The sequence below is a fragment of the Salvelinus namaycush genome, chromosome 32 (assembly GCF_016432855.1).
Source record: "Salvelinus namaycush isolate Seneca chromosome 32, SaNama_1.0, whole genome shotgun sequence".
NCBI lineage: Eukaryota > Metazoa > Chordata > Actinopteri > Salmoniformes > Salmonidae > Salvelinus > Salvelinus namaycush.
The window spans coordinates 4,792,041-4,810,666 of record NC_052338.1 but is presented as its reverse complement, the minus strand read 5'-3'; the positions used below and the strand labels follow the sequence as shown (position 1 = coordinate 4,810,666).

At 42.5% G+C, this 18,626-nt stretch overlaps 1 protein-coding gene across 1 annotated transcript in view; it reads right to left on the bottom strand.

Annotated features, from left to right (window-relative positions):
• The window catches only part of LOC120027539 (mediator of RNA polymerase II transcription subunit 30-like), a 53,438-nt gene extending 39,038 nt beyond the window's left edge, over nt 1-14,400 (bottom strand). The window contains exons 1-4 of the mRNA XM_038972529.1: nt 14,321-14,400; nt 10,754-10,975; nt 9,016-9,174; nt 4,667-4,777 (exon numbers count right to left, since the gene is read on the bottom strand). Coding sequence (XP_038828457.1) covers nt 4,667-4,777; nt 9,016-9,174; nt 10,754-10,906 — 423 coding nt within the window. The 5' untranslated portion in view covers nt 10,907-10,975; nt 14,321-14,400. The remainder of the gene's footprint in view (nt 1-4,666; nt 4,778-9,015; nt 9,175-10,753; nt 10,976-14,320) is intronic.
• Between the last annotated feature and the right edge of the window lie 4,226 nt (nt 14,401-18,626).

The window sequence follows — 18,626 nt, the reverse complement described above, 5'->3', positions numbered from 1 at the left end:
CCCTTTTCATGAAGCTCCCGACGAACAGATTGTGCGGATTTTACTTCCAGGGGCAGTTTGGAACGCAGTAGTGAGTGCAACCGAGGACAGACGATTTTTACACGATACGAGCTTCAGCCCTCGGCCGTCCCGTTGTTTCTTGTCATGACTGTCCTGGGAGGATGAGTCTGAATAGGTCAGATTAGCTTTGCAATAAATAACTTAAACCAGACCCCTTCTCACCCGCAGAGGGGTAGAAGGGAACTGGTGGGGGGCTGACAGCTCACGCCCTGTTGTAAATCAAGGACAGAACATTCAGCTATCTCCCTCTCCAAATTCACCCAAGGAATGTGCCTTTGTTTCAACACACTTTTCCCGCTGAAACTCTAACACGTTCTAAAGCAAATACTGGAACAATATTTCTAACATAGAACGTGGGGAATGGGCAGAGGTGACCTAAAAGAACACTAATGTCAGTTTGGTTGCTATTTTGTGATGTCATTAAACATTTTATAAAGGAAATACTGTACCTTGGAAAGTATACCCACTATATGTGTGAAGTGTCCATCCGATGCGTTGTGCATGAAATATGAAAAATTTGTATTTTTGTTAAGAGAGGGATGTGATCTTAGAAACTATAAGAGAAAATTGTTTCTATAACTTTGTACAAGTGAGTAGTCACCGCCCCCTTAAGTGAGGTCAGAGAGCGTGTAAGCCTGACGGAACCGCCCCTTTTGAACAAACTGTATAAAACGATGGGTTAAGAATGAACATATCAGACCAGAGAGACGTTAAGCTGCAGCTCACGTGCAAAGTAAGTCGAACTCTGAAATCTCAACACGAAGTACAGATGATAAAGTCACCTCCCTGACAATCACTGGTACGGCTGATTAGCTGTCCTAAGTAAAGTATCTAGAAAAGCAAATTTAATTGGGACCATTCTACCACTCTTCTCAAATCACTGTAGTACACTACTCTCATCACCCCACTGAGAACCATTGACAAGGCTGGCTAGCCTATCTTCGAATAAGCATCTTCCAGAGTGAATGGAGGTAGAATAAACTCTGTAGTTCTGTTCAGGACTTCACAAGTCACAGGATACCAGACGACAGCAGTGGAGAACAACAGTAGAAGACGGGTGGGGAGCCCTTTTGGACAATCAGTCTTACAAGTGTGCCGCAAAAAAGGCCCAACACCCTTTCCAAGAAGACCTTGTTCTGACAGAAATACACGAAGAACCAAGACATTTCCACGTAAATACATTCATGATTTCTTACTCCAAGCGGGAGGTGGTTGGTGTGCGAAGTATAAGTGAGAGTAGTTTCAAAATGTACCAACGTTAAGTGTCTCTGTCTCTCTCGCCCTCTCCATGTCTTTTGTAACAAGCCCCACCATATTGTTGTGAGTCCACTAGGGACCTGTTTCTAATGTATTAAGTTTGGATGTTTATCCTGTGTTACCATTTAGTTAGCTAGTGAATAAATAATTAAACCAATGTGTAGTACTGAATCATAAGGCTCTGGTTTTTGCAGATGCAAGGCGGTTACGACTGTTCAGAATGATGATATGATACGAGGTTATGATTAATAAGTTGACTGTTTATGGATGTAATAGGTAAAGCTTTAGAGTTTAATTAGGGAGATGGTAACTCCTTTAAAAAAAAAATGCTCTCGTAGTGCCCCAAATCCTAATGAGTTAATCGTTACATGATTAATTTAAATTGGGTAACAATTAAACATAGTTGATTAGATAAATAACAGTCATCGGATTAATGAAAGTAAAGTCACGACGTGCTCCTAGACATTCTCACTTCACCATAACAGCACTTCAGTTGACCGGGGCAGCTCTAGCCGGGCAGAAATTTGACAAACTCACTTTGAAAGTCACTGAGCTCTTCATTAAGGCCTTCCTAATGTCAATGTTGGTCTATGGGGATTGCATGGCTGTGTGCTAGATTTTATACACCTGTCAGCAACGGGTGTGACTGAAATAACCAAATCCACTAATTTGAAGGGGTGTCCACATACACTATATATACAAAAGTATCGGTCTGTTCTAGTCTTCCATCTATCGGTCTTCTCTCGTTTTCCTTCAAGTGTCTCGTCTTTTTCCTCTTTCTCTTCTAATTGAAAATCCTCTCTGGCTCCATATGGAGACCTTCCCTTTGTCTACATATCTGTCCATCCAGTCATCTATTTGTCTTCTATATTTCTTTTACTCTCAGTATTCTTTATTTGCCCTTCTTTCTCTCCTCCTCTGGAATGACTGGAATCCTATCCGTCTCAATATGTCTACCCACTAAAATCTCCATTAAAATCTTCAGCCCGTTTCACTTTCTCTGGAATGTTATCTGGCTCAACATGTACAGTATGTCTTCACACTAAAATCTCCTCTTTATCCATGCAGTCCGGTTATCCATCCATCTTTATTTTCTCTCTCTCTGTAGCCTCTCTTTTCTCTCTCGTCCTGTGGAATCCGGTATTTGGCTCAATATGTGGCCCGTCTTCACACTCAAATCTCCCCATCTATCCCATCCGGTTACATGTCAACTCTCGTTTCCCATCTCTTTCCCTCAATCTCTTTTCCTTGTGGAATCTGGTGTATCTGGCTCAGGTCGTTGAGGCAGATGCAGCTGAGCCTCCTAAACATCTGTTTTCCGCATTCTGCCGCATCACTCCCGTCCTGATGAGTTAACCTCTAACTCCCCAAAACATGTTCTTCTCATCTCAGCTTAAATATTCAGCTGGGCATTTGGGCTCTGGGCAGAGCAGTGTGGAGTGGAAAGGGTATGGCTGCTGCAGACATGCAAGTGAAGCCTAACTTCTCGTTATCCTTTTTTTTCTTTCTGTGTGCCCTGGTGTTTTGGGTAGTAATTTTGTGGTATGAGCAGCTAAGATGGTAAATGTTTGATTGCCCACTTCACTGTTTGCTCAGTGCTCCCAAATTTAAATGCGTCTTTTCATTGTTTTCGTTGCTATATTTTCATCTAGCTCCTGGGCTACATTTGGACATTCGTAGCTACTCTGGATTCAATGTATAAACGCAAAATGCAACAATTTTGCAGTTCATATAAGGAAAATCAGTAAATTTAAATAAATTCCTTAGGCCCTAATTTATGGATTTCACATGACTGGGCAGGGGCGCAGCCATGGGTGGACCTGGGAGGGTATAGGCCCACCCACTGGGGAGCCAGGCCCAGCCAATCAGAATTAGTTTTTCCCCACAAAAAGGCTTTATTAAAGACAAAAATACTCCTCAGTGGATGCACGACTCAACCTTTGCCTCCCGAGCCCGTTGGGGAGTTGTCTCATTGCTGCAAGATCAAACTTGTGGAGAAAAGGGGGTTAAAAAATACATGTAAAAAATACTCCTCAGTTTCATCAACTGTCTGGGTGGCTGGTCTCAGACGATACCGCAGGTGAATAATCCTGATGTGGAGGTCCTGGGATGGTGTGGTCTGCAGTTGTGAGACGGTTGGATGTACTGCCAAATTCTTTAAAATGACGTTGGATTTTTTTTAAACAAATGTTTATTTAACTAGGCAAGTCAGTTAAGAACAAATTCTTATTTACAATGATGGCCTACCCTGGCCAAACCCAGACGATGCTGGGTCAATTGTGTGCCGCCCTATGGGACTCGCAATCACGGCCGGATGCGATACAGCCTGGATTTGAACCAGGGACTGTAGTGACACCTCTAGTACTGAGATGCAGTGCCTTAGACCACTGCGCAACTCTGGAGCAGCCGTCTTATGGTAGAGAAATTAACATTACATTCTCTGGCAACAGCTCTGGTGGACATTCCTGCGGTCAGCATGCCAATTGCATGCTCCCTCAACTTGGGAGACATCTGTGGCATTGTATTGTGTGACAAAATGTACAACCTGTCAGGTGGATGGATTATCTTGGCAATGGAGAAATGCTCACTAACGGGGATGAAAATGGAAAACTTCTGAGATCTTTTGTTTCAGCTCATGAAACATGGGACCAACACTTTACATGTTGCGTTTATATTTTTGTTCAGTATAGTTTGAGCCCGTGTTATTGTTTGGATGTGCGTGCTTGCTCTCCTTTCAGTGTTGGTATGCTTCATAGCAATACGGTCAGCTAGAATGCTGATATTGATGCTTATGGAAGGTTTGTGTACTTGCAGCGGATACACAATTTGTTCGGTATCTGCCTGAGTTGCGGTAAGCTCAGCGCTCACGCCCGTGTTTTACAGTAGTAGTTACCTTTAACAGCAGCGAGGGAGCGAGCGCTCTTAAAAACAACCAATACTCATCCGTGACATCCGTGACCTTGTTCCATTATGATTCAGCACACTCAAGACAGGCAAGCACGCACACAGGCGCACACACACCATGACTGGGGAGCTAATAAAAGCTTCAACACTGCCAAATAATGCATGTTGCGGTTTGTCAAAAACTATTTTCAACAGTCAAAGAGAGACTATTACTACTTCAGGTAAATTACAGTATAGAGTACTGAGAGTATTGTGCACAATATGTAGCTTGTGTCTTCACACTACATTAATTTTTTTCTCTTCGTAGAATCTGTTCTCTCTCTTTTGGCCCATTTCTCTCCCCCTGGAATCCCTATTGGGGATTTCTTTTTATATACAGTGCTGTGCGCTCTAAAGCCCAGTCTACTGTACATTTACATCGCTAAAGCCCCAGTGGGCAGCTCACCTTGTTAACCTCCAGGATCTCCCTCCTCTCCTCTGTTGCCGGGCGGGCCTGGCTGGCCGAGCGTTCATTGTGTCTGGAGCTGCCGTCGTCCTCCACATACGGGATGAGTTGCTGTGTGGGGGGAGGGTATATCAAAATATACAATGACCACCGGTGTTCAGCGAGGGGGATGTTAAATTGATAGTAGTTTGGTACTTTGGCTTGGAAAATACATGTGTTGCCTTTTGTCTGTGGCTCCGTTGCAAAAGAGATCACCATTTCACATGGGTCTCGCCTGGTTATATAAAGGATAAATAAAACATGAAAAATAAATAAGGTTCATTGGCTTGTCTCTCAAACAAAATAAATAAATAGTGATTGTGTGTAGATCACCAAAACACTCTAATCTACAAACAGTTCCATACCACCACCGACATTTCTGAATTAGGACTTCTCCACAGTCCATACCCAAGCTCTTAATTCATTTATAAGCACTCTCTGTGCTTGACGTTGTCTGGCTGACACTATACCGACTGCTGTGCTAGAAAACCCTCTCAGAATGCCGAGGTCTTCCCCTCCCTCCCTCCCTCCCTCCATTCCCTCCCTCCCTCCCTCCCTCCCTCCCTCCATTCCCTCCCTCCCCTCCCTCCATTCCCTCCCTCCCCTCCCTCCATTCCCTCCCTCCCCTCCCTCATTCCCTCCCTCCCTCCCTCCCTCCCTCCCTCTCTCTTCGCTCTGCCTGGCTGTTCCTCCTGTTTTAAATCACACTGACACCTGCTGGTCTGCAGGATAATGAGCAGTGCCGTATGGAACACATTGTTATTTATTGCACTGCATCAAGACCAACGGGCTTATCTTAAATAGTACCATTATACTAGCGTTACACTATCGTCTACTGGGTTCCTATTATCATACATGGCTGTGTGAGGTGAGATTGCTTAAACGGTTATGTAGGAACGAGGTAATGATTTGAGAAAAGCATAAGATTGGGTCCAAGAGAAAAGCATAAGATTAGGTACAAGGGGAATAACGATTACCGGCCAACCGAAAGCCTTAGCAGGTGTGAAAACACAGCGAAGTCCAAAACAAATCTGAGGCTGAGTGCTATTCTACATTCTGAATAGCCTAGTAGTTGATTGCATTTCATTGCAGTCAGTGACCTGAGGTTTAGCAACTGGCAGAGGCCAAGAGTAGACAGTGATTGATGCAGGCTGTGACCAAAGCATTACTGCGGGGCTGGATCGGGCCATAAGACAGACAGAGACAGAGGCAGGGAAAGAGAATCAAATGAGAAACACGAGACAGCTATGGCAGTTCTCTAGTCAGTCAGAGAGACCGATGCCAAACCCAAAGCTGTCTGATTCGTATTAGAGAGAAGACGTGCTGGATATTATATTAGGCCGACTCAGTAATTGTTAGGGCTGTAGAATCAGAGAGGAAAAAACTTTCTACTTCCATAATTCCAGCTATAAGCCAAACGCATTTTGAATTTAAAGGTAAGAGCTGTTTTTGGCACTCGGAAGGGGGAAAATGTGCGGGGGTAGAGAGAGAAGGCGAGAGAGAGAGAGGGCGAGAGAGAAAGCGCGTGTGTGTGTGTGTCTGTGACTGTGTGTGTGTGAGTCATAACCCGTCTCTCTACGCCACACTAGGATGGATGTGGTTTGCCTGTTGACAGAGAAGAATGGGGGTAATTAAGGTTGCCTTACTTAGAAAGGGGGAACGAAATAGGGAGAAGAAAGGAGAAAAAAAAGAATGCCGTGGAGGATAAGTAAATTAAATGACATGGCCGCTCACAGTGCAGGAAATGCCAAAGAACAACAAGGGCTCAGTTGATTGCCTGGCTTGGGGAGAAAACAGAAAACCGCTGACGTGGGCAGCCTTCGCCAGCTGTTCATTACCAGGCCCGCTGCTAATTAGGAACGCGATGAGGTCATGCTGGCTGAGTCATTGATTCCACTTCCTGTTTGGGGAAAGCCCAGTCGGCCAATAGCACGACTGTCAGGACTGTGGCCGGCCAATAGCAGGCTTGTCCGCCACTTGAGTTTTAGGGGATGATAAATGGCGGTGTGTGGAGGGCCAAAATCAACTTCCTCCAACCAACATGGTATGGCGAGGTATTGGTTGGTCAGCACAATAAGTCATTTTCACAGCCTCTGGGAATATGTAAACATTTTAAATGAAGTGGTACAACTGTGGAGTGTAAATGGACAGGGAGGTTTATATAAAAAGTGTAACTTTTCAGAGGGAGAGAAATACAGCACACCGGTATGCCATATGGGAAATTCCACCTTCACCGAATTATGCTGAGACGCATATTTTTCACATGAAAATGTATGCCAAAGAATAACCATTGACTTCAAAGTTTAACAAACCATACAACTCTATGCACAAGGACTACTTTGAATAATTTACAAAATAAAACATTTACTGTAAAAACTGTGCAGATGCAAAGTTTAGAAACAAAATTGTATCTGCACAGATCTTCCTGTAAATGTGTTTTTGTTTGATATACATTTTCAAGTGAAAAATCTGAGTCTCACCGTAATTCCGTTACCATGGAATTGCCCATGTATAAAACAAACAAATGTAATGTACAGTACCAGTCAAACGTTTGCCCCCGGTGATGCGTTGTGCAGACCCCACCACCCTCTGGAGAGCCCTGCGGTTGTGGGCGGTGCAGTTGCCGTACCAGACAGTGACACAGCCCTAGAGGATGCTCTCAATTGTGCATCTGTAAAAGTTTGTGAGGGTTTTAGGTGACAAGACAAATTTCTTCAGCCTCCTGAGGCAAAAAGAAACGACAGTCCATCATTACTTTGTTACTTAGTGTAGTCGCAAAAACCATCAAGTGCTATGATGAAACTGGCTCTCATGAGGACCGCCACAGGAAAGGAAGACCCAGAGTTACCTCTGCTGCAGAGGATAACTTCATTAGAGTTATCGGCACCACAGATTGCAGCCCAAATAAACGCTTCACAGAGTTCAAGTAACAGACACATCTCAACATCAACTGTTTAGAGGGACTGAGTGAATCAGGTTGAATTGCTGCAAAGAAACGACTACTAAAAGGACACCAATAAGAAGAAGAGACTTGCTTGGGCCAAGAAACATGAGGAATGGACATTAGACCGGTGGAAATCTGTCCTTTAGTCTGATGAATCCACATTTGAGATGTTTGGTTCCAACCGTGTCTTTATGAGATGCAGAGTAGGTGAACGGATGTGGTTCCCACCATGAAGCATGGAGGAGGAGGTGTGATGGTGCTTTGCTGGTGACACTGTCGCTGATTTAGAATTCAAGCACACTTAACCAGCATGGCTACCACAGCATTCTGCAGCGATACGCCGTCCCATCTAGTTTGCAGTTAGTGGGACTATCATTTGTTTTTCAACAGGACAATGACCCAACGCACCTCCATGCTGTGTAAGGGCTATTTGACCAAGAAGAAGAGTGATGGAGTGCTGCATCAAATGACCTGGCCTCCACAATCCCCCGAACTCAACCCAAATGAGATGATTTAGGATGAGTTGGACCGCAGAGTGAAGGAAAAGCACCCAATAAGTGCTCAGAATATATGAGAACTCTTTCAAGACTGTTGGAAAAGCATTCCAGGTGAAGCTGGTTGAGAGAATGCCAAGCGTGTACAAAGCTGTCATCAAGGCAAAGGGTGGCTACTTTGAAGAATCTAAAATATATTTAGATTTGTTTAATATTTTTGGGGTAACTACATGATGTGTTATTTCATAGTTTTGATGTCTTCACTATTATTCCACAATGTAGAAAATAGTTTAAAAAATGAAGTAAAAACCCTTGAATGAGTAGCTGTATCCAAACTTGAGTGGTAATGTACATGTTTAATGCAAAATGCCTCTGTCAGATGTAAGAAAAGCCTAATTAAACGTGTGCATGCAGTCAGTTCTAAAACATTGGTTTAAAACCAATTGGCTCCAAACCAATAGGAGAAAAGACCGCAACAATAAAACTACAAATAAAAACAGTGGAATCGCCCAGCATGAGGTCTGAAACAACAGCCACCCCAGTAACTCAGTAAAATAAAGTGGTGGGTTTTTAGAGGTGGGTGGGTGTCCATAACAGCCACGAAGGAGGCCCTAGGGACAAACACAGAGCGCAATTTAATTGAATGTGGAGCTGAGGGCTGTGTCCCAAATGGATACAAATTCCTTGTATAGCGCACTACTTTTGACCAGAGCCTTGTCAAAAGTAGTGCACTATATAGGGAATAGGGTGTGCGAAGGTAGACCGGACAGAGTGGGAGAGATAAGAATCCCACAGGCACCAAGTAAATGAGTTCAAACTAGTTAGATATTGACTGTGATACACAGAGTGGTCCTGGGACAGTGGCCACTCACCTCTGGGGTTACGGGGTCCAGACCGGTGCAGTTTTCATTGCATTTGTCATAGACGAGGCGCAGCTTGCGGAAGAGTACAGAGAGCATACGCAGGTGCTCCTGCAGTTTGCCCAGCCTGTCCTGGTGGGTGCTGGGGTGGTACGTCACTCCATTTGGCAGCTGGGGGAGATGACATAGGAAAGAAGTGTTATATACTCTTTTAGTAATGTAATAAAATTGTAATAATTGCTACGGGCCAATACAAGGCCTCCTATTTGCTCCTTGACTAGTACCTTCTTGACTACTGGTAATCAGCGTGTGATTACTCAAATGTTTATGGTGGTAACTGAAGTGTAGAAGGTTTGTAAAATAATGACTGAATTATTGCAATGTAGACCAAAACAAATTAAAAATGTATTCATTTTACTGTGCTGTTTCATGGCATTCTACCGGGAGAAGTTACATATAACTAACTATATGATATGTGTATAACTTAAAACTGCTTCGGACTGTTTAACCTGAGCTTTATGCTAACTAACTTTAGGCACTTTTAACTGATCATTTCAACCGAGGTTTAATGCTAACTAGCTTTAGGTGCTTTTAACCGATCGTGAACATCCTGTACAGCCTGAAATGATTCCCTGCATGAGGGTAGGCGAGGTAATATACCTGTATACATGCCTACCAGTGATCTTTTTTCACACAGTCTGTGATCTGTGAAACAAGTCACAACAGTGCTGTTTGTGCATTCTGTGGCGAGGAAGCGCGGCTTGTGTTGTGCTGCTAATGCATTCTTCTTCTTTTGTCTGACTTTTTCGGCGTTGTTTTAATGAGCTGCAGAAGGATCTTCTCTGAGACACAGAGAGAGAGACAATGTCTGACAATGTCCCAAATAGCACCCTATTCCTTATATAGTGCACTACTTTTGACCAGAGTCCTAGTATGGGCCCTGGTCAAAAGTAGTGAACTACATAGGGAATAGGGTGCCATTTTTGACGCAGGCAACCTGTCCTGAACTCATCTCCAGGGCACCGTCTGATCTTTCCAACGCATCAACAGAAGGCCGAGAAGAGGTATAAACAGATGGTGACTGTCTAATGATAAAATGGAGACCTTTTCATACCCAATTATATCATCCATGTTTTAAAGCTAATGTGAAACAGGATTGGGACATTTATTTGTATTTAACTAGGCAAGTCAGTTAAGAACAAATTCTTATTTACAATGACTGCCTACCCCAGCCAAACCCTAACGACGCTTGGCCAATAGTGCACCACCCTATGGGACTCCCAATCACAGCCGGTTGTGATACAGCCTGGAATCGAACCAGGGTCTGTAGTGACGCCTCTAGCACTGAAATGCAGTGCCTTAGACCACTGCACCACTCGGGAGACATACCTTCCTAGGGCAATAATAAAAGCTGGCTTAGTTGGCCTAGTTTTCTGCTCGTAGGCCCATATCCATCCATTTTCATATTGTGTTAATGTTATTTGATATAACTATGAGGAGAGAGAGGGATATTTATTTGGTTCAACAGACTCCAACCAGTGCCCCACGATTTTTACCTCTTGGATGACAGTCAATCAATGTTGTGCTCTCAGTTTATGTAATGCTGTCGGTCTGGGGTCAAATAAGGCTGAATGCTTTGCGTGTAATAAAGGTGGTTGACAGACCAGCACCATCCATAATCAAAGGCAACCCATGAACTTCATTCAGCTTTAACACCGCCCCAATACAAAAAGTCACAAGAAACACTCACCTGCATGTTCCTCAACAGCTGGAAGATCTCCATGGTGCGTAAGACGATATCCTGCACCGTCTCCTGGCCGATGCGACAGAGCGACGCCGTGTTGACATCACGGACAGCCTGAGCCTGCTGCCCAGCGAACGCCACCATGGGAGGGGTGGTCATGTGGACAGCACAGGACCTGTAGGTGCAGTGATGGGTCAGCCTATTCTACACTGGCACACCTTGGCATGCCTGGTCGTATGATATTGGAAGGACGGAAAAGGGAAGGGTTGAGGAGAGAGAGGGCAGGGGAGACAGGGAAAAAGAAACAGACTGGTTCATTTATTGATGTTACATTTCCAATGATGAGTTGATGAATTAATTAATAAATAAATAAACTATTGTTGCCAGACAAATTTCCTTATGGGACAATAATTCATTCATTTATCCAAAAATAATTGCAAGCTATTTATCTCCAAGCTTCCCCTTAACCCTTATTTAGTCCATCAGCCAGTTCCATACTCAAAAGGAAAAAAGTGTCAGTATAGAGTGAAATAATGTGCTAAATATAAATGACTTTATTTTTCTGTATGGAACTAAATTAGAAATATTTTTGCATCTCGGTCTCTTTGGTTTTTCATTCTGGTTTTTTTTGTGTGTAAGTTAATGGTTTGTGTGCGATCACCTGCTGAAACCCTATCTACAGTGCCTTCGGAAAGTATTCAGACCCCTTGACTTTTTCCACATTTTAGTAGGTTACAGCCTTACTCTAAAATTGATTAAATGTGCTTTTTTCCCTCATCAATCTACTACACACAATACCCAATAATGACAAAGAAAAACAGGATTTTAGACATTTTGGAAAAAACTGAAATATCACATTTACATAGGTTTTCAGACCCTTTACTCAGTACTTTGAGACACTTCCGGCAGCCTTGAGTCTTCTTGGGTGACGCTACAAGCTTGGCACACCTGTATTTGGAGAGTTTCTCCCATTCTTCTCTGCAGATTCTCTCAAGCTCTGACAGGTTGGATGGGGAGTGTTGCTCCACAGCTATTTTAGGGTCTCTCCCGAGAGGTTCGATTGGGTTCAAGTCTGGGCTCTGGCTGGGTCACTCAAGGACATTGAGACTTGTCCCAAAGCCACTCCTGCGTTGTCTTGGCTGTGTGCTTAGGGTCATTGTCCTGTTGGAAGGTGAACCTTCGCCCTAGTCTGAGGTCCTGAGTGCTCTGGAGCAGGTTTTCATCAAGGATCTCTCTGTACTTTGCTCTGTTCATCTTTGGCTCAATCCTGACAAGTCTCCCAGTCCCTGCCACTGAAAAACATCCCCACAGCATGATGCTGCCACCACCACAGGGATGGTGCTAGGTTTCCTCCAGAAGTGACACTTGGCATTCAGTCCAAAAAGTTCATTATGTCTCATCATGGTCTGAGAGTCTTTAGGTGCCTTTTGGCAAACTCCAAGCAGGCGGTCATTCCATCTGGCCACTTTACCATAAAGGCCTGATTGGTGGAGTGCTGCAGAGATGGTTGTCCTTCTGGAAGGTTCTCCCATCTCCACAGAGAAACTCTGGAGCTCTGTCAGAATGACCATCGAGTTCTTGGTCACCTCCCTGACCAAGGCCATTCTCCCGATTTGCTCAGTTTGGCCGGGCGGCCAGCTCTAAGAATTGTCTTGGTGGTACCAAACTTCTTTCATTGAAGAATGGAGCCCACTGTGGTTATTTATTTTACCTTAACTGACTTGCCTCATTAAATAAAGGATAATTTGTTCTTAACTGACTTGCCTAGTTAAATAAAGAACTAATTCTTATTTTCAATTATGGCCTACCAGACGGTAAAATACCTCCTGGGGGGACAGGGGCTGGGATTAGAAAATTAAATACAAATATAGGACAAAATACACACACTACATTCATCTTGGGGACCTTCAATGCTGCAGATATTTTTTGGTACCCTTCCTTAGATCTGTGTCTTGACACAATCCTGTCTCGGAGCTCTACGGACAATTCCTTCGACCTCAGGGCTTGGTTTTTGCCCTGACATACCCTGTCAACTGTGGGACCTATATAGACAGGTGTGTGCCTTTCCAAATCATGTCCAATCAGTTGAATTTACCACAGGTGGACTCCAATTAAGTTGTAGAAACATCAAGGAAGATCAATGGAAACAGGATGCACCTGAGCTCAATTTCAAGTCTCATAGAAAAGTTTTATACATTTTCAAAAGATGTATAAAACCCCATTTTCACTTTGTCATTATGGGGTACTGTGTAGATTGCTGAGGATTTACATTTTTAAATCCATTTTAGAATATGGTTTTAACATAACAAAATGTGAAAAAAGTGAAGGTGTCTGAATACTTTCCCGAAGGCACTGTATATCTATTTATTTCTTATCTTAACTAATGTAAAATAAACACAGGAGCAGTCATTAAAATTATTTATTTTTATTGAAAATAAGGCAGGCAACAGTTTTCCCAGGCCTCCACCCTGGAGGTTCACTGAGGAAGATCTCACCTGACTCAGGTAGCTGCGAAACCTCTTCCAGGCTGAGACCTTTGTCATCCTAAGCCTTGCCAGCCCTCAGGCTTTGAGGCAGCCTCTTTGACACTGCCAAGTTCATTCCTCAGGGGGGAGGCCACAGTTGCTGTCTGCGCCTCGTCTTTGCTACACCCCATGGTGCTGAAGGTAGGGCGCAACAACTTTCATTCGCACATGGGGAAAATAGCAAAGGGACAGTACACTCCACTATCAGAGTATGGATCAGCCTCCTCCTTTCCACATGCAGACTTGGGTAGGGGTAGAAGAGACCCATCACCTTTATTTTTACTAGTGACCATTGGTCCATGGCATAGTCTACAAGCTGAGGCTCTAGTGAACTGTAAATCATGATGATGATATTAATAATAACAATCAAGGTGCAGCTACTGTAGAAGGTGCAACGGAAGTTGAATGACACGTTCTGGTTTTTACAACCAAATCTCTTTTTTTTATTTTTTAAATAACCACGACTCAACGTTAGTGTTTATGTCTTTTTAGAAATGGCTACGCTCTCCGTATAGTGACAGGGGAAACGGCTCGAGTCGCACAAAAGGGAATATAACGTTGCAGATAAAGTTCGGAAGGACATCATTTCATGTGCACAACATCTAAAGCCCCGTATCACTATACCGAGAGCTTTGACATTTCTAAAAGGACTTATTTCGGTGTTTTTGAAGCCTTTGTAAAAAAAGGCTCCACCCTTCAATAACATACCATTTCACATGCACTAGAATAGCCTGGCAAATTAACTGTATACAGTACATTTCTGGAAGGCATGAACACTTACATCAGTGTAAACTGACAGCTCTATGCATTGTATCTGCAATGTTGCACCCCAACTTCATACGCCACAGTTAACGTAATAACGGTTAATTTAGCTAGATGGCTAACGTTGCTGACTACAGACAGTAGGTTAACTAGCTAGCAAGCTGTTAGCAAACGAGACGATAGTTATTTCAAATAGTTTTAACATGCATTTGTCCTCTTGCTATACAAAACAAAAAGTTCACTTTGGCGCTTTTCATATTGTCCAACTGACTAAACACAAACTTACCTGTGCTAGCTAGTATTAATTTATATTTTTTGTTGACATGTGTCAAGTCCCTTTTCTCCAGGATCTCGCAAGTGTCAAACATCGCGAGACCTTACATTGAGTATCTTAACCGTAAAGCATGAAATATGAGCGTTTATTTAAAGCTATACTCCTTAGTTGCTAGCTACATCACTTATACCCATTGGTTCTTGAAGAAATAACGTATACATGCCTAATGAGCTTAGTTTAACTGTCGTACTCTATCGTACCCCATCAGAACCCCAAATATAATAAGCTTGTTATACTCCAATGTTTGTAAACAAACACTGTATAGCTTCAAAACATGGTTAAAACTATACTTTTGATATCATGGATGGTCAGTCCTTGCAAACAGAGCTCTAAAATACAATTTCTCCAGGCCCATATCCATCAGCTTTCTATCAACACACAGGCGAGGTGACACTTTGTTATTGTTTCAATTAAGGATTCAATTAAGGATTCCAGCTTTAAAAATGTGGATTATTGTTGCTGCCATTGATTGCAATGAAATATATTGACGACTATGAATATAACACCAACTCTAACACAAAAAAATGGATGAGCATTATTTTACAGCAGATACGGTATGTACATCACATATAGGTGTTTAATACCCCACTCATGATGTTACGGTAGAGCAGAGTTCCACTGCAAGTTCACCTGTGTGAAAGCGACACCTGGTGGTCATTCAGCGATCAACACTGCCCTGTATAATTTATCTATGAACCAACCCTCTGGTCTATTTTAACTTTTTGGTGAAGTGGTTTACTGTATTTGTATACGATTTAGCTGGGATCATCCCTAACGTGTCATGTGTCATCATAATCTTCCTCTTTGGATAAAAAAAAAAACACCATTCAAACTTGTGTGAGCCCCTAATCCTACGTTATTAATGATAGAATGGACAAAAACTATAATTCTCTGCAAAGAGATGACCAGCTTTTGCTAGGTTTCCATTTATAGCTCACAAAGCAATCTGTTACGAGTTATCTTTATTTAAATTAAAGTATCAAACACAAGATGTGCCTGAAATAGATACTTACTCATCCTGTGCGCCCTGCCGTGCTAAATTGCTGCTCTGAGTGACAAAGAGAATAAGAGAGGGTTTTATTGAACAAATGAAAGGCTTCTTCAGGCTTGAGTGAAGCTGAAGTTTGAAAATAATGCCTGTTACTTAATTTCCATTATTCATTCAAATGTGGGGTTGTACGGCTACAGGATGGATTTAAATGTCAATTTATCTAGTGTGGGAGGCTGAGTTGGGTAATTGTAAACCTTGAGACAGGTTTTATTTTCTTCTCTCTAAAGCCCTCTGTGTAAGCTGCTGAAACAGAAACTGGCACAGAAACGCCATGTCAGTTCACTTGGCTGCTGACAACTTCTTAATTGCGAAAAAGAGTGCCGTTTAGTTCACCACAATGAATGAGTTCAAATCTGGCTCGTCACAGGTTGTTAGATCCTAATTTCCTAGGTTATAATTTGTTTCCCACTTATGAATATTGAATAACTGAGGTCTGCTGTGACACGTGGCTCTATTTTGAGGCATTTGCACAAAATATGTAGACACAATTCTGGTTCTGTTGTGTCGTGCCTGTAGTGTTTAAGTCTTCTATAACAGAATTATGAATATCCAAAGTCCATAAAGATGAAGACAAATTAAGTATAGATTCTGTATCAGATGTGTAATATATGTTTCCAATGACCATACCTTACCTTAACACCCTCAAGCACAGACAGAGATAAAGCACATAGTTGATAGAAAAGTGTTCTCAAATACTGTTCAATTACCATGAATTATACAAACATGGAATAAATAGGCTACTGTATTTAAGAAAATAGATTTGCTCTATGACACATATTCTAACCACTTAGAAACGTCTTAAATTTAAGATCGCTGACATTGATGACCTTGGTGTGATTTCAGGGTGTACAGCACAGTATTGGACAACATCACCTCCACCAAACCAGCAGAGAGCCTCAACAATGGCCAGATTGAAGGCACCAGAGTGTTGAAAGGGAAAACTCCCAGTGAGGGGAGAGGAAACATGAACCATATAATGACTGCTGAGGGATATCAGGCTAAATCGGATTATCTACCATACTCAGCCGTCTCGTGCTTTAATTAAAAACACTCTGATCTTGTTCCTCCAGGGTTGGGTTCGGGAGGGGCAGAGTGCACAATAGTCTGCTCTCCCACTTCAACCAGGACAGTGTCTCACGTTGAAGAGGATTAAAAGAGAGAATGACCAAGCTACAGACAAGGAGAGAGATAATATAGGAGTAGGGCTAAATTGCGGAATCCTGTGCGAATTTCAGCCCTACAGTGACTGCCAGAGCAGCAGTTGGATAAAGGGCTTAACTTTCTCTGTGTGTGAGTCTCTATGTGTGTGTGAGCTGAGTAGAGTGGGGTGCAAAGCGTGTGTGTGTGTGTGTGTGTGTGAGAGAGAGTAATGTAGAGCAGACAAAAGCAGGGTGCAAAGAGGATGGGGTGCACAGGAGATGGGATACTGCCAGGGGTCAGCTGGTTTCAGGGAAACACAATCCATCAATCAGATGTTAAACACACACACGCTGCTCTAATCTGCCGAGTCATGCTCACACAGCCCACAGAGTGGAGTGCAAATGCAGAGGTTAAATGTTGATCCACTCACACATTCTAGAGAGCTTGTGATAGCCTTGCTGAAATGGTTTGCTACAACAAAACAAGTTAGCTGTGAAATCATAATTACACAAAATAACTTAGCCTTAAAAAACAACAAAGACCTCAAAAACAAAATGCATACTTAATCACTGACTCTCCCTTCCTTAATTGACTTATTCTACATGTTTCAAATACCCCCCTAATAGCTTTCAGTACACAAACTGAACCTTCCCCCTGTGTACATTTGATCAAATCATGTTATCAGGGTCTGATTTTCGACAGACTGATTGAAGTCTCCCTATTAAGGGAGGGTGAGGCCAAACCAGAGATGTGTATATGATACTGGGTCAGTAACACTAAGGGACCCTTGAGACCCAAGATGGCTGATCCATTGACATTGACGGCCTACAGCTGCACCAGACTGGCTGAAGGTCGAGGAGGGGACAGGGAAATTAAAAATGATCGAGGTGTGCAAAGAGACAATGGATCCACTGAGTGCTGTGTTGCTGAGAAACCCTTATCCTTATCAGGAACTATAGCAGAAGGCAAAAGGGCAAACGTGATTATTGACAACACTAGATTTGATTCAAATCAGTATTTTAAATATAAGGATGGTTTTGTTCTCTTAATTATTAGCATCTAACACCGTGTGGTTTCATCTAATTTTCTTTAAACAATACAGTGACCAGCATTTCAATATAGACACTTAAACCATTAAGCACTCAAATGACATTTTAAAATGTGGACTTAGAGTAAGATAAAACATATATAAATATAATTCATGGTGCAACACTTTCAAGCCTGTGATCAGCTATGGCACCCCGTCCCTGATCACTTCAATCTTTACTTCTTTGGGAATATTGGTACAGAGGCTCTTTCTTGTGACTGTAGAATGATCACCTCAGTATTTCAGAGATAAACAAACTAACCACACAACAAACGGGTAAACTACAAAGCAGGATCAGTGAGTTAGCCAGCTGTCGTCGATAAACAACCCCAAATAACGTATTGCTTTTCTGGTTCGTTCAGAAATGTAAACTTAGATATGTGTTTCTGGTTGTTGAGTCAATTGGACCAGGAATTCGGGAGTAGGGGGGGGGGGGTAAATTAGTCTAGCCATTTATCTAAACTTGTAATCATGGTCGAATTATTTTAAAAACTCTCCACCCCATGACAAAACGAGTAGAATTGCAAGAAATGTGTTATAAAATTGCTAAATCTTCTCTACGCCCCATGGCAGAATGTGTAGATTTGCAGGAAATTAACTCTAAGGGCTCTATCTTTTAACAAACCTAACGCAATAGTCAATCTAAGCGTTGGCAGTAGCGCTATAGGTTCGAGGGTGTGTCCAAAATATTTTAGCTATTTTTACAACCACAATTATTTCTACATTTATTTACCTTTATTTAACCAGGTAGGCCAGTTGAGAACAAGTTCTCATTTGCAACTGCGACCTGGCCAAGATAAAGCAAAGCAGTGCGACACAAACAACAACACAGAGTTACACATGGAATAAACAATAAACAAGCCAATAACACAATAAACAAGTCAATGACACAGTAGGGGGGAAAAGTCTATATACAGTGTGTGCAAAAGGCATGAGGAGGTAGGCAATAAATAGGCCATAGGAGCGAATAATTACAATTT